General features: G+C 34.4%; 3 protein-coding genes and 1 long non-coding RNA gene across 5 annotated transcripts; 1 reads left to right on the top strand and 3 right to left on the bottom strand.

Annotated features, from left to right (window-relative positions):
* The first annotated feature begins 133 nt into the window (after positions 1-133).
* On the top strand, positions 134-10,269 carry LOC123210126 (mediator of RNA polymerase II transcription subunit 33A-like). 2 transcript variants are annotated; one of them, XM_044628348.1, is made up of 12 exons: positions 134-480; positions 959-1,069; positions 1,617-1,964; positions 2,307-2,626; positions 2,741-2,832; positions 3,294-3,654; positions 4,719-4,929; positions 6,079-6,193; positions 6,375-6,536; positions 7,276-7,936; positions 8,252-8,458; positions 8,876-10,269. In XM_044628348.1, the coding sequence occupies exons 1-12, from the start codon at positions 179-181 to the stop codon at positions 10,000-10,002; spliced, it is 4,017 nt and encodes a 1,338-aa protein (XP_044484283.1). In that variant the 5' UTR covers positions 134-178; the 3' UTR covers positions 10,003-10,269. The 2 variants fall into 2 exon arrangements, with proteins under 2 accessions (XP_044484283.1, XP_044484282.1); XM_044628347.1 differs by having other exon boundaries at positions 8,873-10,269.
* LOC123210127 lies at positions 8,059-8,344 on the bottom strand. Its single transcript, XR_006501211.1, has 2 exons — positions 8,231-8,344; positions 8,059-8,131 (listed from the first exon to the last, which is right to left on the bottom strand). It is a non-coding gene; the product is annotated as an uncharacterized LOC123210127 (long non-coding RNA).
* Positions 10,270-11,803: 1,534 nt separating the features above from the next.
* Positions 11,804-14,913, bottom strand: LOC123210472 (uncharacterized protein At5g19025-like). Its single transcript, XM_044628846.1, has 2 exons — positions 14,165-14,913; positions 11,804-12,081 (listed from the first exon to the last, which is right to left on the bottom strand). The coding sequence occupies exons 1-2, from the start codon at positions 14,767-14,769 to the stop codon at positions 12,039-12,041; spliced, it is 648 nt and encodes a 215-aa protein (XP_044484781.1). The 5' UTR covers positions 14,770-14,913; the 3' UTR covers positions 11,804-12,038.
* A 1,845-nt stretch (positions 14,914-16,758) lies between these two features.
* On the bottom strand, positions 16,759-22,166 carry LOC123212378 (DUF21 domain-containing protein At4g14240-like). The gene is made up of 13 exons (XM_044631493.1): positions 21,810-22,166; positions 21,601-21,677; positions 20,422-20,505; positions 20,210-20,323; positions 19,975-20,058; positions 19,758-19,829; positions 19,294-19,361; positions 18,778-18,865; positions 18,577-18,650; positions 18,130-18,499; positions 17,984-18,030; positions 17,807-17,888; positions 16,759-17,134 (listed from the first exon to the last, which is right to left on the bottom strand). The coding sequence occupies exons 1-13, from the start codon at positions 22,051-22,053 to the stop codon at positions 17,048-17,050; spliced, it is 1,491 nt and encodes a 496-aa protein (XP_044487428.1). The 5' UTR covers positions 22,054-22,166; the 3' UTR covers positions 16,759-17,047.
* Between the last annotated feature and the right edge of the window lie 1,470 nt (positions 22,167-23,636).

Below are 23,636 nucleotides of genomic sequence, written 5' to 3'. Positions count from 1 at the left end.
TCTAAGCCAAACTTCATTAAACTAATTTTAATTAATTAATAATAATAAGACAATAATATTTTATAATACCAATTTTACCCCTCGCTCTGTTGGCATTACATAGCATGACTGAAAACAGATGAAACAACGGAAAGTTCAGTTTGTCTGAAGCTGAAACTGAGTAAGTACAGGGCCCAAGATGGCAGTCACAGTAGCCGGAGGAGGCGGCGGCGGCGGCGGCGCTGGTGGAGTGTGGGACAGCGTAGTGGAAATAACAAAGGTGGCGCAATTTAAAGAAAGTGATCCGTTATTGTGGGCTATGCAGTTGTCATCGAGTTTGAACTCGGCGGGAGTGAGTTTGCCTTCAACTGAGTTAGCCCACGTGTTGGTTTCGTACATTTGTTGGGATAACAATGTTCCCATTCTTTGGAAGTTTCTAGAAAAATCTCTCATGCTCAAGATCGTCCCTCCTTTTCTCCTCCTCTCTCTACTCTCTGACAGGTTCTTGTTTTGTCTTTGTGTTTTTGAATGAATTTATGTTGTCAATGTAAATGTTGAAGGAAAAGGAGAAAACTTTTTTCTCAAAATCGATAAAAAAAAGTCGACTAGCTAATTGAAAGAGCTGGTCAAGTCAAGCCTTAACTTTAGAACCAGCTGATTTCTTTTCTTTGGATTTTCTTTAAGTGCCATTTTTAATGAAAGATAAGTCATGTATGTTGTTTTTCTCTTTGAGTAAACTAAAAAAAAAAGTTTCTTTTCCAAATCTCATGTGAAAAATGTGATTGGGGGATCCCCAATATTTATTTGCAATGTTTATTCTTGGAGAAACTGAAAGATTTCTACTGTTCAGTGATACAAAGGCCATCTTGTAAGTTAATGCATGAAGTAATTTGACTTATGGTGATTGCTGTTTAGTTAGGATTTGGGAGTTTTCTGTTGTATATTTATGGCACATTTATGGTATTTGTTCTTGATACAGAGTCATTCCAAGTCGACGCTTGCAGCCAGCAGCGTATAGGCTCTACATGGAGCTTCTCAAGAGATATGCGTTTACACTAAAATGTCAAATCCATGACCCAGATAATCAAAAGTAAGTTGCAATTGTTGCTTTTATTTTTGTATGAGAAGTGAAGAACTGTTGTTTATTGCCTGCATTATATTGCAAATTCGATACAGGAGATACGGCTGTCATCTCTATTTGATGTCTTTTGTTTGATTCTTAGACTTAAATATTTGAGGACGTTTGCAGATTGATGTGTTTCTAGGGCAATAAACATGTCACTGCTTTTTCTGTATAGGCTTCTCAAGCCTGCATTTTCTAAAAATGAAACAGAAAATCCCATCTTTCTCTAATTTCATATGTGACTCTAAGATATCATTCTTTCATTCGTAATATCTACTGTTACTGTAGCTATTATCTAAAATGGATCTTAGGCTATAAGTTCCACGTTCAACACCAATGAATACTCTCATTGTTGCCAATTCATGCATGCCTAGGTCATGAGTGGTTGGTTTTCATTTTTGCTTTTCCATTTATGTTCCTAGTGCTTGTAAAAAAATAAAGAGGGTTATTATCAAAATGACTATTGTCCTGATTATTATCACCTTTTCTTTATTTGAATATCTTCTTTATCCAGGGTTATGAAATCAATAGATGCTGTTCTTCATCTTTCTGAGAATTTTGGTCTTCCAGCAACTGAGCCTTTTATTCTTGTTGTTGAGTTTATCTTCACAATAGTGTGGCAATTGCTAGATGCATCACTAGATGATGAAGGATTGCTGGAACTTACCCCAGAAAGGGAGTCCAGATGGCCAACTAAACCTCTGGAAATGGAAATAGATGGATGCAATGATTTTGATAAGGAGAGGACTGAGTATCAAGAGAGATTGCAGAATATGAATACTGTGATGGCGGTTGAGATAATTGGGCAATTTCTGCTAAATAAAGTGACTTCAAGAATTATTTACTTGGCACGACGAAATTTGTATGTATTGGTTCCCTTGAACAGTTACTTCTCAAATCTTATGCATTCTAATCATTAAAAAAATTTATATTCTTTTCTTTATTGGTTCTGCAAAGGATGGACAGATTTGCCGTTGAAAAGTGTTTTTTTATATTGGATGAAAAATTTTAAAACTCAGCTTTAGTATTGTACATATGTTTGGGAAAGTTAGATGAACACTTCTTTGCCATTGAGGTCTATTTAGGTTTACCCTGATTTAAACGACTGTAGCCATGATGTCTTTTTAAGCAGTACTGTAATTAGTTTTCAACTTATCCTTTGGATTGAAATTATATTGCTTAAGGCTTCCCGTCATTTTGTCAGGCCCACACATTGGGTTGGTTTCACCCAGAGAATACAGCTGCTAGGAGCAAATTCAGTTGCATTGAGAAATTCAAAAATTTTAACTCCTGAGGCTCTTCTACAGTTGGTATCTGACACTCGTATTGTCTTCTCTCAAGAATGCAATATAAAGTCACCAAAAAATTTGCATGCAGTTATAACCTTTGGATCTCCAGCTTGTTCTGCTGGTCTGTGCCATGGTGTTAGTTGTTCTGCACTTTGGCTACCACTTGACATTTTCTTAGAGAATGTTATGGATGGATATCAAGTTAATACAACAAGTTCTGTTGAAATAATAACTGGTAAATGTAGCTTTTGTGCTTGCCTCCAGATGTATTATTTTGATTGAAATGGTATAAAATTCTTTTGTTAAAGAAATTGTAAGAATGAAAACTTGAGATTTCATATTTATGCAGGTTTGATTAAAACTCTTCAAGCAATTAATGGCACCACCTGGCATGACACCTTTTTAGGCCTTTTGATTGCTGTTCTTCGTCTCGTTCAAAGGGTTCGTATTGACATGGGTGACTGGAAAAAATATTTCTTTTGCAAAACTTTCTTATTTAAATTTGGTGCACAAATTATAATGTTTCCTTAAAGCCTTACCTTGAACCACATATCTTCAGCCCAAAAATAAACTGAACTTTTTATTGGTCCCAAGGTTTCCATCTTCTTTTAAGTGCCTTGTCATCTCAGTTAACAAGTTTTTTAGATAAAATAGCCAATATTTTATGCCTAACGCTTCAAAGAAGAATTTTAGATCTATGAAGTTAAATGCCTTGCCTGTTATCATGATTTTACATCCATACAAGTTCCTTGTCTTTGGCTTATTTTAAATTTAGAGGCATCTGGACACACATAGACAAAAAAAGAGGATTATTTTCTATATTTCATTTGGTATTCTACATAATCATTACAAGGTCATACTCTTATTGATTTGTCTTATATATAATTCTCTGTTGCTAGTAGGAGAGGGATCTGATTGAGGGCCCCATGCCCCGCCTAGATCCTCGTTTGTGCATATTGTTGTCAATCACACCTCTTGTTATTGTGGATCTTATTGATGAAGAAGAGGCCGCACCAATTGATGAAACAGAATGTGGGTCCACCAATCACTGGAGAGAAAATAAAGGTCCAGGAGAGCATCGCAGTGATTTGGTCTCCAGCTTACAAGTACTAGGAGACTATCAGGGTTTGCTGACTCCACCACAATCCGTTGTTTCTGCAGCCAATCAGGCCGCTGCCAAAGCTATGTTGTTTCTCTCAGGCATCAATATTGGGAGTGCATACTTTGAGTGCATCAATATGAAAGACATGCCAGTCAGTTGTTGTAAGTAATATCTTGTTTTCATTACTAATGATAAACTGTTAGGATTCCAGCACATTATTCATCTAAAACAGTAAATAAAACAAAACCCGTAAAAAAAAAAAAACGATTTTATTTATATAAGGGGTTACAAATGATAAACCAGACAATTTGAGGAGTTAGAGGCCTCCCATTTTTCAGCCATTTGAGACGCTAGAGACCTCCCACAAGCCGCCTTGCCCAAATTCCATAGTTTTTTTAATCCCACCCATTTGATAACCTAACTATCCTTTTTATAATAAAATCTTATCTTTGGGATAAAGACAAGTGTCCCATAACCTAACATAAACTCAAAAGACATTTTCTTTGCTTTGTGTTGCTCTTGACAGTGTGATTTAGTGCATCAGGTTCATGAAAGCCCCTCTTGGTATTTGTACTTTACACAACTCTGCATCTAGTGCCTATGTACTACCCAACAGGAAAAAAGATAGTAAATCAGAATGTTAAATCTTGAAGTTTTACAATATATAAAAATTCTATTCATAGATGAAAAGTACAAAAGTGTTGATTCATCATGCTTTTTGGCAGTATGACTGTTTACCATGATCGAAGTTTTGCATGCTTTGATAATCCATGATGATATATATAAATAGGTTCAGCCTTAAAAACAATAAGAAAATACATTTGACCTTCTCTAAAGATAAATCTCTGCATTTTTGGAAGAATTTGTTTGAAAAATATCTGTAGATGCAGCAATGAGAAAGATAAATGCAAGAAGCAAGAGTCACCTGTTAACATCAATTTCACTCCTCATTTTGCTAGAGATTGCAAGTTTTTTAGTCAGTTGCAGTAAATGAGCAAACTCAATCTAAGGCTAAATAGAACAGAATAATATCATTAAATTCCCATACTAAGATATAACTGTTGAGTTTAGTGGAGATAAGTTTGACAAAGTTGATGTGCGTATTAATCCGAATTTTCAATCTTTATCTGGTACTTAAAAGTTAGTGATGTATCTCAGTCCACTGGTGCCAGCATTACTTCTTAGCATATAAGGCTTTCTAATCTTAATTTTTGTCCTTTCTCAGCTGGAAATTTACGCCACCTGATTGTAGAGGCTTGCATTGCTAGAAATCTTCTGGACACATCAGCATATTTCTGGCATGGCTATGTGAATGGACGCATTGACCAAATACCTCTTAGTGTGCCAACACAAGTGCCTGGTTGGTCATCGTTCATGAAGGGAGCTGCATTCACACCTACAATGATTAATGCTCTAGTTTCCAATCCTGCTTCAAGGTATACTTAAAATCTATTTTTTCTGAGTTGATTTGAATGATCAAGTGTTATGATTTAAGGTTGCTGGAAAGTTATCCCACAAAACTATGGTCCTACCAACTATTACTCTTATCAAATATTACTTTGTTAGGCAATTTTGAAAATTTTGGATTCTTCAATTTGACTGATTAATAATACCTGAAGGCTGAGAGGATGGACATGTTTGACTAGATCACCCTGCATTAAAGGTCATCTAACTTCTAAGTGCAGGGAAAACATTCTCAGTGCAATAAAATAAGTGATACAGACCTGGAAATGAGTCTCCTGTGCTATACCTCAGCAGTTCCAAAATGCTTGTCTTCCTTGATCACCCTGCTCAAATCAGGCTACAACCACAACAAACACACTGCTCTATTCAACATCAACCCACACACATACAAGGCAACTGATAGAAATGTGGATATTGTATTAGTTTTCTTTCCACCAATACAAAAGTAAAGTTTTGTATCGCATTACATCAAAAGCAATACATTAATTCTCAAACGCTACAAAACACCCTCATCCAGCATTCAAGAGGCTGGTTCTCCCTTTTTCTTCCTCTAATTTTCACAATATTCTTTCCGCCTTCTTCTCTCCCTCCTGGGTCTTTTTCTTCTTTTCTTCTCCATAACTCTATCCCCAATTCTTGTTTGCCACCTCACCACTAAATATCCTTGTGGTCCCTTCTTCCGGTCGCTTGCCTACTGCTTCTGGCTGCTTGCCACTGCTCTTTGCTCTTTGTCTGCTGCTTGCTCCCTTGCTGTGTAATTGACATCTGTCGCCTTCTATGTCTTGTCACTTGTGCCCATGATCCCTTTCCTTCCTCTCTTCTTCACATACACGTGTCTTAACAATAAGTAGTTGAGAGGTTGATGTAACAGTTTGCAAAATCATTTAAACAACAATAATGTTATGATAATAAATTGGATCATTAATGGTTACTCCAATGTGCAAATGCTCAGGGTTGCTCTCTATGTGAATCAATTTTAAATTATCTTCTAGTTGTTTTGATTCTGGCCTGGTCTTCAGTGACTCCTTTTTCTTTCCTGAAGCCAGGTATATCAGATGCTCTTTTTTGTAAATTTACCAAGGATAAAGCAACTGAATTTAAGCTCATGGATTTGATGGAAGCCTGGCAGAGCTCGAGAAAGTTTTTGAGATTGCTGTCAAAGGATCTGAAGATGAGAAGATATCTGCTGCTACCATTCTTTGTGGAGCCTCTCTGATTCGAGGTTGGAATGTACAGGTAATGTGATGGTTCTAACATAATTTGACTTCGGTCTCTGTTCTGTTTAATATTTTTACCCATTCTTCGTCATTAACATAATGGAGGGGAGTGAGGGAAGCGATTTCTTTTCCTTTTCTTCAAATTTGTTTGCTGATTAAGAAAAGGTTCTGATTATGTTCATGTCTGTTTTTTAATACAGGAACACACAATTCAGTTCATTACTAGATTATTGTCTCCTCCGGCTCCTGCTGATTGCGATGGGAGCTACAGCCATTTGATAGATCATGCTGCAATGCTGAATGTTCTAATTGTTGGGATTGCCACTGTTGATTGTGTACAGATCTTCTCTCTACATGGCCTAGTAAGTTTCACCTTTTCACTGGCCTATCTCCCATGACATGTATAAAACAGAAGATTTTGCGTCATGAGGTATCTTTATTCTTTTAGCATTGCTATGTGCACCAAGTTTTGAGTACCAAATTAGGTACCCAACTCATATGTCATTATGTGACTGGATGTTACTTTATCCTTAATTCAAAATTACTCAATCATATTATGACCCATCATCTGGATAGGCAATTGGATATTCAAAATTGGGTACACATAGTTTTATTGTTATTCTTTTGTCTCATTATAGGTTGCCTATCCAACGCTTAGTTATCTTCTACTGTTAGACCCAATAGACACCAGCAATGGTGGTAATACAGTTCAAGTTCAAAGTGCTTTACGAGTAAGGGGAAAGACAATGAAAGTACAAAACTGGTTTGCAAGAGCTAAGGTTCTTAATAAAGCTGGATGCAAACAGTATTTCTTTTAATCCACACAACTGGTGAAGATAAGACTTCATTTTGTTGATTTGAGAATCTTCCTAGGTCGGACAAAGGAGCCTAATTGCAAGATGTAAGAAATGAAAAGGGATCAAAGTCCTCAAGGAATAAGATGACAGTGACCAAAATGGTTACAAACAGGTTGTTATGTGGCAACAACTGTAAACAAACAGACAAGAATCCAAATCATTGTCTAACTTGCACTATGTTATTTAGTGGCTGAAACTTTCATCTGAATTAATTTTTTTTTTATTTGCTCTCTTCTTTTTTCAGGTTCCTCAACTTGCATGCTCGTTGATGCCTATTTGTGAGGTTTTTGGATCATGTGTACCTAATGTCTCTTGGACACTCCCCACAGGCGAAGAAATCTCTGCTCATGCTGTTTTCTCAAATGCTTTTGCTCTTCTTTTAAAGCTTTGGAGGTTTAATCATCCACCAATTGAACATGGGGTGGGAGATGTGCCTACTGTTGGATCCCAGCTAACTCCCGAATACCTCCTCTCAGTAAGAAATTCCCATCTCATGTCTGCTGAAAGCATCCACAAAGATCGAAACAAAAAGAGACTCTTGGCAGCTGCAAGTTCATCATATCCAAAACCTATATTTGTGGACTCATTTCCAAAATTAAAAGTCTGGTATCGACAGCATCTAAGGTGTATAGCTGCAACTCTCTCTGGCCTTATTCATGGAACTCAAGTTCATCAGACAGTAGAAGAACTTCTTAATATGATGTTCAGAAAGATCAACAGAGGAAGTCAGTCTTTAACTTCTGCTGTCTCCGGAAGCAGTGGTTCATCTGGAGTTGTAAATGAAGATAACTCTCTAAGACCTAAATTGCCTGCCTGGGATATTCTTGAAGCTGTTCCTTTTGTCGTCGATGCTGCTTTAACAGCATGCGCTCATGGAAGACTTTCTCCGCGTGAACTTGCTACAGGTTTGTTTTGTATTACTTGGTGTTAGCTTTGAAGACAGACACATATTAGCAGGATGAAAAATATAAAGACTTCTATTTAAAAATCCTATTGACATATGGTAAAGAGAAGAGGAAATACAAAAGATGATGAAACTTTCTTTACATATATCGAACAGATTGTCACATATTTTCCCAAATGGCAGCTATTTGTCTGACCTGAGTACTCAAAACAATATAAACTTCTTGTGTTAGTTGGTGCAGCTACCAGTTGTTATAGAAATATTATGATTCTGAGTTTGTATGTGTGACTATAACCTGTGTTATTTAATAACTCAGGGCTTAAAGACTTGGCTGATTTTCTTCCTGCATCTTTGGCAACAATTGTAAGCTACTTCTCCGCCGAAGTAAGTCGAGGTGTTTGGAAACCAGCTTTTATGAATGGTATGGATTGGCCTAGCCCAGCTGCAAATTTGTTAAATGTTGAGGAACATATCAGGAGAATTCTCGCTACCACCGGTGTTGATATCCCAAGCCTTTCTGCAGGTATTTTTTGTGGATATTTAAATTAGAATGCATGTACAATTCATATCTTCTCTGAGAAGTATAAATGCCCCTGCAAGAACAAGAAAAGAAGAGATGTTGAAAACCATCATGCCTTATTGTAGTGGCTATTTTCGGCTTATCTTTCTTAACTCTGGCTGTGTCTCTCTTTCTCTCTCTCTCTCTCTGCATATAGTTGGTCTGACTTATCTTGCATTGTTGATTATCGATAATTTTCTGTATCAAAAACCACGGACATTGTGATGTGGACTGTCTGGCTCGAGCTGTGTCTGGTCATTTAATTGATACAACTGAATAGAACAACCATCAACAATTGCACTTGTGCAGGAATATGGTTTCTCATTGCCAATCTAGGAGCCATTTTTCCAATACTATGACTAATACTCGTTATTCCAGCAGGGGGGAGCTCTCCAGCTACACTTCCACTACCTTTGGCTGCCTTTGTAAGCCTCACTATTACCTATAAAATTGATAAGGCCTCAGAAAGATTTCTCAATTTGGCTGGCCCAGCCTTGGAGAGCCTTGCTGCAGGCTGTCCATGGCCTTGCATGCCTATTGTTGCTTCCCTATGGACCCAAAAGGCAAAAAGATGGTTTGACTTCCTGGTCTTTTCTGCATCTAGAACTGTCTTTCTTCACAACAGTGATGCACTGGTTCAACTTCTTAAAAGCTGCTTCACTGCCACGCTTGGCCTAAGCACCAATTCTATCTCAAGCAATGGTGGTGTTGGAGCTCTTCTGGGTCATGGATTTGGATCCCATATATGCGGTGGGATTTCCCCTGTTGCTCCGGGAATTCTCTATCTCCGTGTTTATCGATCCATCAGAGATATTGTGTTCGTAACTGAGGAGATTCTATCTCTCTTGATGCATTCTGTGAGAGAAATAGCATCTAGTGGTCTTCCTAGCGAGAAATTGAAGAACTTGAAGACAGCCACCAAAAATGGAATGAGATATTGGCAGGTTTCACTTGCTGCTGCAATGACTAAAGTGAAACTTGCAGCTTCACTTGGGGCTTCCTTAGTGTGGTTATCTGGGGGTTTAGGTTTAGTGCAGTCAGTGATAAAAGAAACTTTGCCTTCTTGGTTTATATCAGTTCACAGGTCTGAACAAGAAGGATCTGATGGGTTCGATGGGCTAGTAGCAATGCTTGGCGGATATGCACTTGCATACTTTGCTGTGCTTTGTGGCGCTTTTGCATGGGGAGTTGACTCATCATCTTCAGCATCAAAGCGACGTCCGAAAGTCCTTGCAACCCATCTGGAATTCCTTGCAAGTGCACTTGATGGCAAGATATCACTCGGTTGCGACAGGGCAACTTGGCGTGCCTATGTATCGGGATTCGTGAACCTGATGGTAGGTTGCACACCAACTTGGGTGCTGGAGATGGATGTAGAAATACTGAAGAGTCTAGGGAAGGGGCTAACACAGTGGAATGAACAGGAGCTTGCCATGGCATTGCTGGGGATTGGTGGAATTGGTGCTATGGGTGCAGCCGCTGAACTTATAATTGAGCATGATTTGTGACCTTTTTTTTCCCCAATTTTCTCATATCTTGCAGTTTCTCATAGGACAGTTTGTTGTTGTAAAGTTTTGTATAAAGAATCTTTCGTTTAATCGAGTTTCTATGTACAGGAAGACCCAAAATTTTCAAGCCAGGGTAAATAGCTATATAATAATTGTTGTCAGCCAAAGTTTGCCTGTTCATGCTTTGTAATATCTTAAAGATTAGTAAGGGGCAGGGGAAATTTGTAATAAACTTAGGGTGCGTTTGGTTGACGGTTTTTAATATTACTTTGGTAATCTATCTTTTATTTTCTTGTTTGGTTTGTCAGTAATAAAATATTACAGTAATCTTCTATTACCAATGCTGACGTGACAGATAATATAGGTGGTAATCTGATTACCACCTTCACCTTAGGTATTTAAATATTACTGGGGTAATCTTGAGTTTATTATAGAAAAATTATTATTTATTAATTTTTTAAGATAAAAATAAATTTATTTTTAATTAATATGACAAATAATATAAAAAATATTTAAAAATAATTATATTTAAGAGCATTTAAGTAAAATAATTTATTAGTAATCTTTTATTACTTTTAACCAAACACAATAATTATTTATACCTATCAAATTTTATCAAACATAGTAATCATTTATACCCAGTAATCTTCTAAGTAATCTATCTTTAAGGTAATCTTTCTATTTTAGTAATTAAACATTATCCAAACCAAACGCCCCTTATGGTGTATAAATATTGCAGCCAAGCATAGCAAGATGTATATAATTTGATTCAAATCATAAAATCGGATTAAACTACTTAAAAATTATTGCTTGATTTGGTTTAATTTAATAAATTTTTAAAAACAGTACTTAGTTTATGTTGTAGTTTGGAGGATTATTAAATTGAACCAAATCATAAACTATGCTTTTTAAAATATATATATATAACTATATTTGACATAATTTTTTAATAAATAATTAGGTATACAATTTGGTTTTTTATATTTATTTTTATTATTTTCTTTATATGCATATTGTATATTAACTTCATATTTACTTTACGTGTTTATATTATATTTTTTAAAACTATAATTTTAATAAGTTTAAACTATAATTTAAACCAGAGCAAACTAAAATTTTTCTGGTTTAGTTTGGTTTGGTTTAAAAAAATTTCAAACCGTTTTTTCAATTTAGTTTGAAAAAACACAAATCGTACCAAACTGGAACAAATATACCTCTAGGTAGAGAAGTAGAATAAAAAAAATTCACTACAAAAGTCGAATAATAAGAAAAATAACATAGAAGAAGAGTTTGGGTGATGTTAAGCTCAAGTTTGTTTGAACTGACTAAAGATATTATCAAAGGTCATTAGCGAGATCAATAATATCATTAACAGAATAACTATTGTCGACGAGATGAAAAATATCGTTAGAGGAGGATTCAAACTGAACTCAAAACGAGTTACTAAATTGAATCTCTAGCTCGAATTTAACTTAAATCAAATTGAATATCAAGCAAAGTTGAGCTGACTCGGTTCAAATTTAACTGTATGCAAAATGGCTAAAAAGTCATTCTAGTAATCAATTGGTACAAGCTTAAAATAATAACACTATATGAACAAAAATTTCTTACTAATTACTCAAACTAACAAGATAATATATGATTGAGTGAACTGATTATTCAATATTTTTTTCACTTTAAAATTACATAAATGATATATTATAACATCAATTTGTAAAGATAAGTTAGTAACAAAATATTTATATACATAGTATTACTCAGGAAAGTTCAACTGCATGGCAAGGCTCATATACAACATTATTGAAGTGAACAAAGAATCTATATTGCATTTCATATATTTATTCTCATTAAATTTGGTGTATATTTCCAAAAATGAGACAAAATCATCCAGACAATGAATTGAATTAGATAATTGTTCTGATTCAAAGTCCAGTCCTTTAAAAATGAGAAAATATTTTGACATCTGAAAGATGAATAAATAGTAAAAGACTTGAAATATGAAATTGGATGGCTGCTGAGAAATATACCACATGTTGTCAGCGACCATCTCCTCTATTTGAAGCCAGACTAGCCACAGCCCTGCATTGCCAACAACAGATATAAAAACAACCCAACAAGCCAATGGATGGATTTTGGATTTGGTCTTAGATATTATAGACAGCATAATCATACCAACAAACAAAAACACAATACTTAGGTTTTTGGGTACAATTCAGTCTTTGCTATCGTAGTCAGCATATAACCATATCAACTGTGTTTGATTAGGGTTACACCCAAACCTAGCTCGCTCAATTCAAAAGCCGACTTGGCTTCCAAGAGGTCAATTCATTTCTAACACTAAATCAAACTCAAAATGAATGAATTCAGCTTAGTCTGACTCAAACCGGTTCAAGCTTGGCTCACAATTTAATTCAAGTTATGTTAAGTAATTGTCAAAACAATGTTGTTTTGCCCACTATTGGATAGAATGATATCGTTTTATCGATGAGCCGCAAATGCGAGTTATGAATCCAAGTTTTAAACTTTAAACTTAAAAGCCGAGCCAAACTTGTGTTACCTTTAACTTAGGCTCGACAAAGTTGAACCGACTTCGACCTATCCCATTTTTCATTCAAATCAAACTCAAGCTTGGGAGTGTTTGAACTCAACTCCCTATGTTTGATTGCCTTGGTGAAAACTTAATGATATGTTTTAAGGTTTAACCAAAATAACCTAAGTGAAATTTAAAGTTTCAAGCGGTAAGGTAACCTTGACTTTCAAATGACTTGAACCAAACACTAATGATCAATTAATGTCCTTCAATTTATATAATAATGCAGAGAAGAAGAACAAAAACTTCATGATTTTCGCTTGCATTACAAGTTGGAACAAATAGGTATGGGCAAGAAGGTGAACCAGCCAGCTGAGAGATTTTTCTCAGTTGAACACCACATAATCTTTATCTAGGATGATGACTTTGCCAAGATTTGCAACAGAAATTGAACATTCTTGGATACCCAGACAAAATTAAGGTGTGCATCCTCCTAGATTGATCACTACTGTGAAACCAGCATGTAACTGACCCGATAATGACACTCAAAATGCTAAAATATTTCTCGGACATAGCCTAATAATTATAACTCCACTTTAGAAGGATGGACAACCTTATACATCTCTGCATTATGCTTTAAAAGGATGCAAGAAACTATACTATATTATTATGATTTTAACCAATTTAAACATTGAGAAGAGAATCCACCTAAGTATTTATCACTTATTGTGAACTTTTGTGAAGTTTAAAAGTGCCCAAACTAATTCAAACTATTAGTATGCTTGGAGATTTTGGCTCTTACTGATGCTAAAGACTGAGAAAAGTCAGTACAAGACCATGAGTATTTTAGAATATTTAAACTTACCCATGCACAAACAGACATTCTCTGTAAAAATTCCCCCTACTATATCATACCAAATACCCTTTCATTCACACAAACAAAGACATTATCAAGGTGCACATGCTTTTTCTGCTGAGCTTTATCCATAAATTTACTTTGTTCTTATGCAATCAGATATCAATGTGAAATTAAACTCCCAAATTTAATGCAGAAATCATACATTTTAGCAAATATAGGCTATCTCCTGTGACTTGCACTTGGCAACCACTTACCGTTTGTTTTGCGTATTTAGGGTCAGGAGGAGACATATAATTGGTCAGCAGACTGAACCAGAGTTAGTGAGATTTTACATCATAAATTCCCACGAAAACCCAAACAACTGAAAAAGCTTGGCTCATCACAAACAAAATTATAAGGGAATGTTTAGAATAAGCCAGTTAAAGAAACTTCTAAAGGATTTCATTCAGGAGGAATGTTTAGAATAAGCCAGTTAAGGAAACTTCTAAAAAAATTTCAGTTCCCTCTGTATGATTGTAAAAGGGATGTAATGTTCAACAAATTATCTAAAGAGCAAGCCTTGCTCAGGTCTACCACTGCTACACTTGCATTGAATCAAAACAGAACTGTCCTAACCTTTCTGGTATCTAATCTCTAAAATGAATAGCATGTAAAACTTCAAATAAAAGATGCAGAAGAATTAAATGAACCACTTCTTAGCCTAATCAATTCGAACAGAAAAAACTAAAAAGTTTGATATTTGAAAATTAAAAAAAAAAAAAAAAAAACCTCACTTCTTATGCTTTCTGCCACGCCTGGGTCCCCAGCCTTCAAGTTTTGCGACGGCGCAGCCACACCGGGCCCGAAACAACAGAACAGCTCGACCACTAGCCGGAGCCATCCTCCGTAACTCGGCCCGAAGACACTCGTAATCAGGATTAGACTCGGAGCCACCTCTCCAAGGCAAGCGATCAATATCATCGGCAACACCCGATCGCACACAATCATCGGTCTGAAGTCGCAAGTCAAATTGCATAGCCTTCTTGAGTCCCTTACAATTAGGGTTACTACACTTCCTGGAACGGGACCCGCAGCAGAAATCGAGAAGCAAAACGACGGAAACGAAGAGGAGAAGGAAGCCGAGGATGTACGGAAGGTAAGAGGGTGAGGGGGAGGTGTGGTGGTGGGAGAGGAGGATAAGGAGGAGGGAGAGGGAGTGGAAGATGTAGGAGAAGTAGGAGGAGATTAAGAAACTGCCAGAGAATAAGACGAGGATGAGGATGAGGAGGTCGAGAGCCGCGGAGGGGGAGTGTTTGCAGAGGAGGGGATTGGAGGTGGCTGCGGTGGTAGCGGCGGAGGTAGTGGAGGTGGCAGTAGTAGTGGTGGTGGTCGAGGGCATGGCGAGGGAGAGAAGGGAGAGAAAGAGAGTGATTGGGAAGGAGAGTAGGTGCGTGTCTCTCACGGGCTCTTCAGTGAGAGTGAGGGTATCAAATTTAATTCTTTTCTTTTTTTTAAAGATTTTTTTTTTTTAGGAATGACCTTGAAACCTACTTTGCTGGAATAATTCTATGGATGGTAGGAAAATTAATTGAAATAGATACACAAATTTTTATTTAATTTTTTTTTTGTAAACTTTGAGTGATGTTATTTTTTCTTTAAATTTTTTTTTATTTCAATAATATCTTTTATCTTATTACTTCATATTTGAAATAATTTTTTTTAGACAATTTTTTCTTATGTCTCATCATATTAAGTATATAGATTAATTTATGTATAATTATTAATATTTACAAATAAAAATATATTAATTTCTGATATAAAGGTTGATATTTACAAATCATAAAAAAATGATAAACATAACTACACAGAGTACATATAGGTGCCAAAGGGTGCATGTGTTTATGAAAGGGTACGTGTGGTGTAAAAGGATGCACGTGGGTACAAAAAAGTACACGTCGATGGAGTGAGCGTGAAAGAGTACACACAGATATAAAAAAGTGCGAGTAAATACACACATATGCAAGTATACATAAAAAGGGTACGAAAAATATAATATAATATAATATATATTTATACATCCGAACACATCTATTCATATCTTTTTACACTCGTTTGCACTTTTTTATATCCATACATATCCTTTTGCATCTGCATGTAAATGAAATGATGAACATAACTATATAAAATGCATGTGGGTGTGAAAGGGTGTGTGCGAGTGCAAAAGTATGCATGCATGTATAAAAGGATACAAACAGGTGCAAAAGAATGTATACAAATTTGAAAAGATACAAGCAAGTATAAAAAGGGTGCATAGAATATATATATATATATATATATATATATATATATATATATATATATATACACACACATTCACACATCTTTTCGTAGCACGTGCACCCTTTTATACCTGTTCATACTAATTTGCACCCGCTCATATCCTTTCACACCTACACGTACCATTTCACACTCGTTTGCACCCACACACACTCTGTGTAGTTATGTTCATCATTTCATTACGATTTGAAAATATCAACATTTACATCGAAAATTAATCTGTTTTCAATCTGTAAATATCAACAATTACACTAAAATTAATTTGTATACTCGATATGATGATAGAGAAGAAAAAGAAGATTGTCCAAGAAAAATTATTCCAAATATGAAGTAATACAGTAAAGGGTTTATTGAAATAAAAATTAAATTTGTTTAAAAAAGTAAAATCACTCAGAGTTTGTCAAAAAAGTTTAGGTGAAAAATTTCATGCTTATTTTAATTAATTTCATGCACAGATATTTTAAGTACACAATTTAAATATATTATTAATATGTCATCATATGATTGAATGTTACTTTATTTTTAATTCAAAATCATCTAATCACATAATAGTACAAATATATAAATTATATACTAAAAATATATGCGCATAGTTTTATTAATTTTGTTTTATTCTCTATAAAATATAATTAGTAAATTATTAAGTTCAATCCATTGTTAGAGTTCAAATTTTGAGCTCATGTCCATCAAGTCAAATTTGAACAAAGAATTAAATCGGTTTATATAAAAAAAAAATCAAATATGAGCTTATTAGAGTATTTGAATTTAGCCTTGCTCAAATTGAATTCAGAATAAATTTATTTTAGAATTGAATTCCAATTTTAATTCTTCGATTTTAAACTAATTCCTTTGCATTTGTACTAATCTCAAACTAAGGAGTGTTTAAACTCAATTTGAATTGAATTTAATCCTATATATAGAATCAAATTTTAAAAAGTCAATTTGCCATTGACAAATTGTAATTTAAACTTGACTTTAAAATAATATAACTTTTGATTCAATCCCAAACTCACATGTAAATTATTTTTAAAAAATTTATAAAATCAAATAGTGATAGAAAAAACTGAGTTTAACATAAAAATTAAACTCGTTTTCATAAACGAGCTAAATTCAAACCAATTCAAACACTTGTGTTCGATACATATTACACTCTGAATTACATCAAAACTACTATTTTGCTCCTAACCATAACGGATTCTTGAGTTTAGTTGAGAAGGGAAAGAGAATCAACTAAAATGAACGTCAAAATTTCACTCAAATTATATTGCCTTATTGTTCATTTTTTATGTATGGATAAAAAAATCCCCTCCCATTCAGATGACCAAGCACGACACTCACTATCAAGACGAGGGCGCACCTTTCATTGAATTCGAATCGTTCTCAGCAGACTTCTTTGGAGTCGTTGGGGCTTGCTTACTTTGGCCGCCCTAAACATAATAAAAGAAGCACTTGAGCTTCAGCCTCAATAAGGAAAATGGACATAAATATCGTAAAAAATACTATATTCAAACTGCTAAGTCACAGAAGTTACAGCAGTAAAGCAACTTCGTTTAAAACTAGAATACTATCTGAAACTGCGGCTCCTATAAATTGAATCATGTCCATGATAATCAGATATAATCTTGCACACGCGCAAAAAGAATAAATTATGACCTTTATTTGTTCTCAAGAGATAATAACATCAAGAAGAGCCAAAATGTCTTTTTTTCTTTTTTTTTATGAAGAGACTAAACTTTGGTTTTTAAAGAACTAAACTTTCACTATTTCCCATTAAAGGTTGTTTAAATTCAATAGAAAATAGTAAAAATTTAGTCCCTTTAATAAAAAAACAAAAAAGTTTAATCCCTTCAATAAAAAGATTGGAAAGTTCAGTATTTTTAATAGAAAAAAAAATAAAGTTTAATTCTTTTATTAGAAAAAAAAAAAATGATAGTTCGGTACTTTGACCAGTCCAATACATCAAGCACTGAAACCTAATTTCCCAACAAATTTTGCTTAGATTTTCATTTTCTGTATCAGCCGACTGTCAAAGTTGGTATATTTTTAATGCCATATGTGTACAAGGTAAAGTAGACAACTAATAAGTAAATTCTACTCACAGCTGCTTTGTGGCCAATTAGCCTGCGACTTGATGGAGCTCGTGCTACAGATGAAGCAGCAGCAGCTGCAGCCACACGGATTCTGAAAAAGGAAATTAAACAGCTTCCAGTTTAATGTTTTTGTTTTAACAAAAAGCATACATTACTCAGTACGTCCTGCAAGGTACTCTGTACTACCTTTTATGTACATCAACGTATTCATCTGTCTCATCGACAATCTCCTCCTGCATTGGTCAAAAAATCATCAAAATATTGTCTGGTGGCAAAGAAAGTGACACATAATAAACTAAAAGGAAGTGAGTTATCAAGGAGCGCTGATTTGCCTGCAAAAGTTCTTCGAATACATCTTCCAGGGTGATGATACCAATCACTTCACCATCTTCAATATCCTCAGATGCATATGCTAATCCATTTGTCACGGCCGACTCACTACGTTGTGAAGAAGTTTGTCGACTCAAATTGTTAGGCCTTGAAGGCCTGTCAATATCAACAACAACGTTTTCTGGCTTTTCATCCTGCTTGGACAGCAAAGGAGCAGTCAGATCAGAATCTCCACAATTGGCTTTATTTTCCCCATCAGTCATTGGTGGAAGAGCCTTGCTTTTTCCTTTAGCCTTCACAACTGCTGCCATATGACTGCTGCCCTTTTGAAATTCATTCAATATATCATAAAGTGGCATATCTGATGGTACCCTGTAACAAATCACACACAAGGATGAGTCTCATATTTTTTAATCCACACTGAGAAATTATAGCGAATATTTGAAGACCTTGGAATTCTTCGGATCGAAACAGCACTAACTGGAGTCTCCGTCTCAGGTCTCACAGTAAGAAGACTTTTCACCTAATTGCAACCAGCAGAAGAGAAAAAGAAGAAATTAAATGAAGAATTAACAAAAGCAGGAAACATTTCAAACCAAGAATGCATGTCCAAAACAAAAGTTTGTCAAATGCCAGACTCTAATACCCACCAGCAGAAGTCCAATAATATTTTTTGGGTTCCCGGAATAGACAGGTACCCTGCTATGACCTCGAGCAAGAATTTTACCCATTGCCTCCCTGATTTATTAATTTAAAAAAGGAAAATATAAGCAATAAATGCACACAATGTGTTCCATGACTTTTGCAATCATAACGGAGCTCATAAAAGGTGATCACAGAAATTTCAAGCTTTCATGACAAACAAAAATAATAGCTAGTCTTTTATAACTTAAATAAAATAAAGAAAAGACAAGAAAAAATAATACAAATTCATGAATCAAGATGCATGTCACATATGAAACGTAACACAACAATCATTTCCTCAAGTAGTACAATATCATAAAAGTCACTGTGACAGAAGGTGACTACATAAGAAGGAATCTGTCTTTAGTAATTGATATGCCAAAATTTATGTACACTTCATACTTTCTAGGAAAATAGGAAAATTTTAAGTAGGAAAAAGAAGAGTAATAAGCAAGCCGACATTATTCAGGATGAACACTTACCAGTCCAACTTTGAATTGACATCCAAGGAAAAAGTTGATTCAATAGGTGTCATAGCTTCCTCAGCAGTCCGTTTACATGAAAATTATAGCAAAAAGAGTGAGTTGAAATGATGGCTGCAAATAATAACAAATGTCTCCAACGCATGTTTAGGAAGCAAGCATGCTGATAAGAAAGAAGACAGGCCCTTTGGAAATCATAACAACAAGGTAAATACTGTCAAACATTTAAGCCCTTACTACCCCAAACCAGCTACAAATTTTAGGTATGAACAACAGTTGACATTCTTCACCACAATCCATTTACAGGCAGCAAGATACAAGATAATGCAGGAAAATGAACAATTCCAGTTGCATTCCTGAATTTCCACTTTGGCAAAACACAAGGCTGTAGTATTTAAGGCTTTAAAGTGGCTGAAAATAATTAATAAACTGCCCCAACATTCTAGTTTTGTCACAGAGCATACCTTCTCAGTCAAATCTAGTGCTCCACTGATAATTGTTGTCTCATCATGTGTTAGTTCACCTCCCTTACCAGCCTAATTACCATGGAAAAATACTTCATAATGTTGAAATGGGCAAAGGCAATTCCTTAACATTATTATACATCAAATTGCTCAATTTACATTTAATAATTTATAAAATAATTGCAATGTTATTTTTATCTGAATTGCTATACTTTACCTCCTGGCCGTGGATTGAGACGAGAGCTTTTAACTGAGCTCGCCTAAATAGGGCCTCATTATGCCCCAGTACCCAGTCCAAAATCTGGAGAAAATATCTCTCTTTAGGAACAACAAGAAAATCTCAATTAAGTTGAAAGACAATTTCTCTAACAGATCAAAGCAAAGTGAACAACAAATACATATTATCAGGGCTATGATATTAAAATTTTCCAACAATCAGTCAAAGAGGTTACCTTTCCAATGGGATAAGCTATTGGATAACAAATAACCATTAGAATTCGTACAAGCCATACAAAATTTGCCCCTACAGCAAGACCATATCGTGTACATATTGCTTGAGGAATAACCTGTAAGTGAAAGGAATCATGAAAACCAAATTCCTTTTAAGTTGAAGTAAAAGTTGAACCTTAATTGTCAAAGCATATATTTTTTCAAAAGGGTATACCTCTCCAAAAGCCAGAACAAAAGTCACAGAGAGTATTATAGCAACATACTGATTGAAAAGCTTATCCAGATATATAGGAAGGGCCTGCAGGTCACAAGTATCAAAGCCATTAGCTATAGTTAAACATTACGCATTTTTCCAACAACCTTATCTATAATTATATGGTAATTGAAGGATAATGGTACCTAACTGATATTTGGATTAAGATAACGAATTAAATTCTTAAATTTCAAAGTTCATTTGACATAAAGCCACATAAGTGGCATTTTTTTTGGTTAAATATAATACCAACATCTCAAGTCACAGAGATGTTTTCTTTATACATGTAAGCACTAAGGATTAGTTTGTTTCATATTTCTGTGATCACACTAGCCTTGGATGACAGACACCATTGAACAGTCATGATAATAACTGCTCCTAATGACCGGGCGGTCACAAGTATCAACCACAGAGGTTATTAATTAGGTGATGGGACTAGGTTTCCATATGTTCACTATGTAACTTTCAAAAAAAAAAACCTACTGGCAATGACTTATTTACAATTTTCGAAACTGCAAGTGATTAACAAATTCAACTTCAATTCCTGTCGACTCTGAAAACGACTTCTTTTTTTTTTTTTTCTAATACTGCACCAAACACCAAAAGGAATAGCAGAAAATTGTTCCTACAAGTTAAAAGTAAAACTATGTACACTAACAATGAATATTAATTTGTGTACTAACAATAACGTGTTACCATGTGACTAGGTGTTACTATATTATTAATTAAAAATCAATCAATCACATAGTAATACATCATTGTTAATACACAAATTAGTAATCATTATTAGAGCATATAGTATTGATTGAGTTAATCCTGTTAGACAAAATTAAAAATGGAAGCCTAAATAGTAAATGCCTATTGATTCACAAAATGTTGTCCTTGAAATCATACCAATATCTTACTTGATCCTTAAGATTTATCTCCATATCTATTAGCACATATAAATTGAATGTGATTATGCCATATGTATGACTTAACTAAGTCTTTATTTTCATTTTCATTAATATTATTTTCTAATGAAATTTGCATTTCTAGTTTCAATGTAATGACTACAATTCTAGTGCCATATTCAACTGGTACAACTTCCTAAATTAATAGCCAACAGAATACAGAGAAAACTAAACTCTAACACCTTACCTCCATAGAAGCTGCATTACAGAGTAGCAAAGTCACAAGAAGCTGGTGTTGTTTCTGAACCACCGGAAGAATAGTCGCTGAAAACAAACTTACAGCCAAAATTAGATACATAGTTGAGTAGATCGCACTCGAGAATATCAATAGCTAGATCCAACTGAATCATCTGATCACGAATTAAAGCGAAAAATGTAAAAGAAAGAGAGAGAGACCTGCTTGTTTTTTCTCCGTGGAAGTGCCGCTACGTTGGAGAATTTCAAGGTCGACCAGTCCAATAGACATGAGACCTAAGGTTAGACCAGACATAATACCGGCGAAAAGCACCAAACAGCAAGAAACTCCGGCGTAGATAAACCACCAGACGGAGCCGAACGGAATTCCCTCTCCGACGACGCCGTTTGACTGGCCAATTGTCGTCAACATCCTCGCCGCCAGCACCGCATTAATCAAATGCATCTTGGATTGAATCTCTCGTCCCAGTCAAGATCCTCCTCCTGATTTTGTTGAATTTTGAATCTGCTGTAAATTCTTAAAGGATTATAAACGGACCAAAAAAGATTGTTTACGGTTACTCCCAAGGTTTGGCCTTTGAACTTTTCCACCCACAATATATATAAACACACCTTCTCACCCACATTATAGTTAAATGGCGTGCCGTATCATATATTAAAAATTTAATTTTCATTTCATGTATGGTTTCTTGTGACAAAAAATATGAATAAAATGGTATTTCTCTTCTTTACAATTATTTCAACGGTATATAATTTATATATGTTCTAAATCTTAAATAAAGTAATAAAAATTAAAATAATTAATATACAATATTACATAATAGTAAAAACACATATTTAAAATATATGTTAACCTTAGAAAATAAATCACCTAAAGAAAAGGAAACAAAATAAATGAGATCACATCAAATCTAAATGAGATCACACCAAATCTAAACTTTAAGTAATAGAATCCTATAACTATCTCACACTCTTCTCATGTTGTGTTATAGACGTTTATTAAACCCAACTTAGAGCTAGATCTAATAGTTTATATCATCAAATTGTATTCGTATCATATTAGTTTAAGTTTCGTGTCAAAAATCTTCAACTCTAATATGACCTGAATTGAAATTTTATCCAAATTTTTAACCTTAACTTAACCCTTAAATGCTTGAATTAACTTAACCCGACACAAATTTACCTGAAATTATTTATTATTTTCACTTTCTAAAATATTTTTACCGTTTTAGTTTCTTCACTAAACTATCTCGATCTACTATTAATAAAACAAACAATATAACATTTTGTTTTACTTACAAATAGTCTTAAAATTACATATTAAGAATTTTAAAATATATCAATAATTTGACTAACCAAATCTTTTTTTTTTTTTACTAATCTAATCATATTCTTACTACTTAATAATAAAATAAAATATTTAAATAAAAAAATTATGAGTAATTACAATTATATAAGGATACAACTATATACAATTTATAAAAAATTTAATTGTTATTAATATTGTTTTTTAACATTTTTATAATTTATTTTTAATAAATTCTATTAAAATAACATTTCTACAAAATATTTGAGTCAATCAGGTCATATTGAGTTATTTTCGTATGAACCCTTATACTACTCGATTTTTTTCGTATCATGTCATGTCGTGTTGGATTAACAAGTTATATTAAGTTGATATGAGACAATGGTTTTGCTATGATGTCAACAATCTGATGGTGCGTCGATGTATAGGATAGAGTAATCAAATTAGACTCAATCTTTTCTTTGATGAATTGATGATCTATCTCGATATATTTGGTACAATTATGATGTACAAGATTCCTAACAATGTTTATTGTTGTTTGTTTATTGCAAAAAACGTCGATGGTGGTAGTTTCAATTTTGAGAGTAACTGATTTAACCACATAACCTTAAAAATGCTTAGGGTCATAACTTTAAATTCAACTTCTACACTACTCCTCACAACTACTAATTGTTTTTTACTTTGTCAAGTCACTAAGTACCCCAAACATAGGAGTAGTATCC

Source organism: Mangifera indica, chromosome 3 (genome assembly GCF_011075055.1).
Source record: "Mangifera indica cultivar Alphonso chromosome 3, CATAS_Mindica_2.1, whole genome shotgun sequence".
Classification (NCBI taxonomy): domain Eukaryota; kingdom Viridiplantae; phylum Streptophyta; class Magnoliopsida; order Sapindales; family Anacardiaceae; genus Mangifera; species Mangifera indica.
The sequence above is the reverse complement of the archived record's forward strand: the minus strand, read 5'-3'. Positions and strand labels throughout refer to the sequence as shown.

Coding starts and splice junctions, on each gene's coding strand:
- LOC123210126 (XM_044628347.1), top strand. CDS start 179: ATGGCAGTCACAGTAGCCGGAGGAGGCGGCGGCGGCGGCGGCGCTGGT. Junction 2,627..2,740: donor TTCTGTTGAAATAATAACTG/GTAAATGTAGCT, acceptor ATATTTATGCAG/GTTTGATTAAAACTCTTCAA. Junction 2,833..3,293: donor TTCTTCGTCTCGTTCAAAGG/GTTCGTATTGAC, acceptor TGTTGCTAGTAG/GAGAGGGATCTGATTGAGGG.
- LOC123210472 (XM_044628846.1), bottom strand. CDS start 14,769: ATGCCCTCGACCACCACCACTACTACTGCCACCTCCACTACCTCCGCC. Junction 12,082..14,164: donor CGTGGCAGAAAGCATAAGAA/GTGAGGTTTTTT, acceptor TTGGCAATGCAG/GGCTGTGGCTAGTCTGGCTT.
- LOC123212378 (XM_044631493.1), bottom strand. CDS start 22,053: ATGCATTTGATTAATGCGGTGCTGGCGGCGAGGATGTTGACGACAATT. Junction 20,506..21,600: donor GTAATGCAGCTTCTATGGAG/GTAAGGTGTTAG, acceptor TGTGACCTGCAG/GCCCTTCCTATATATCTGGA. Junction 20,059..20,209: donor TAGCTTATCCCATTGGAAAG/GTAACCTCTTTG, acceptor TATTTTCTCCAG/ATTTTGGACTGGGTACTGGG.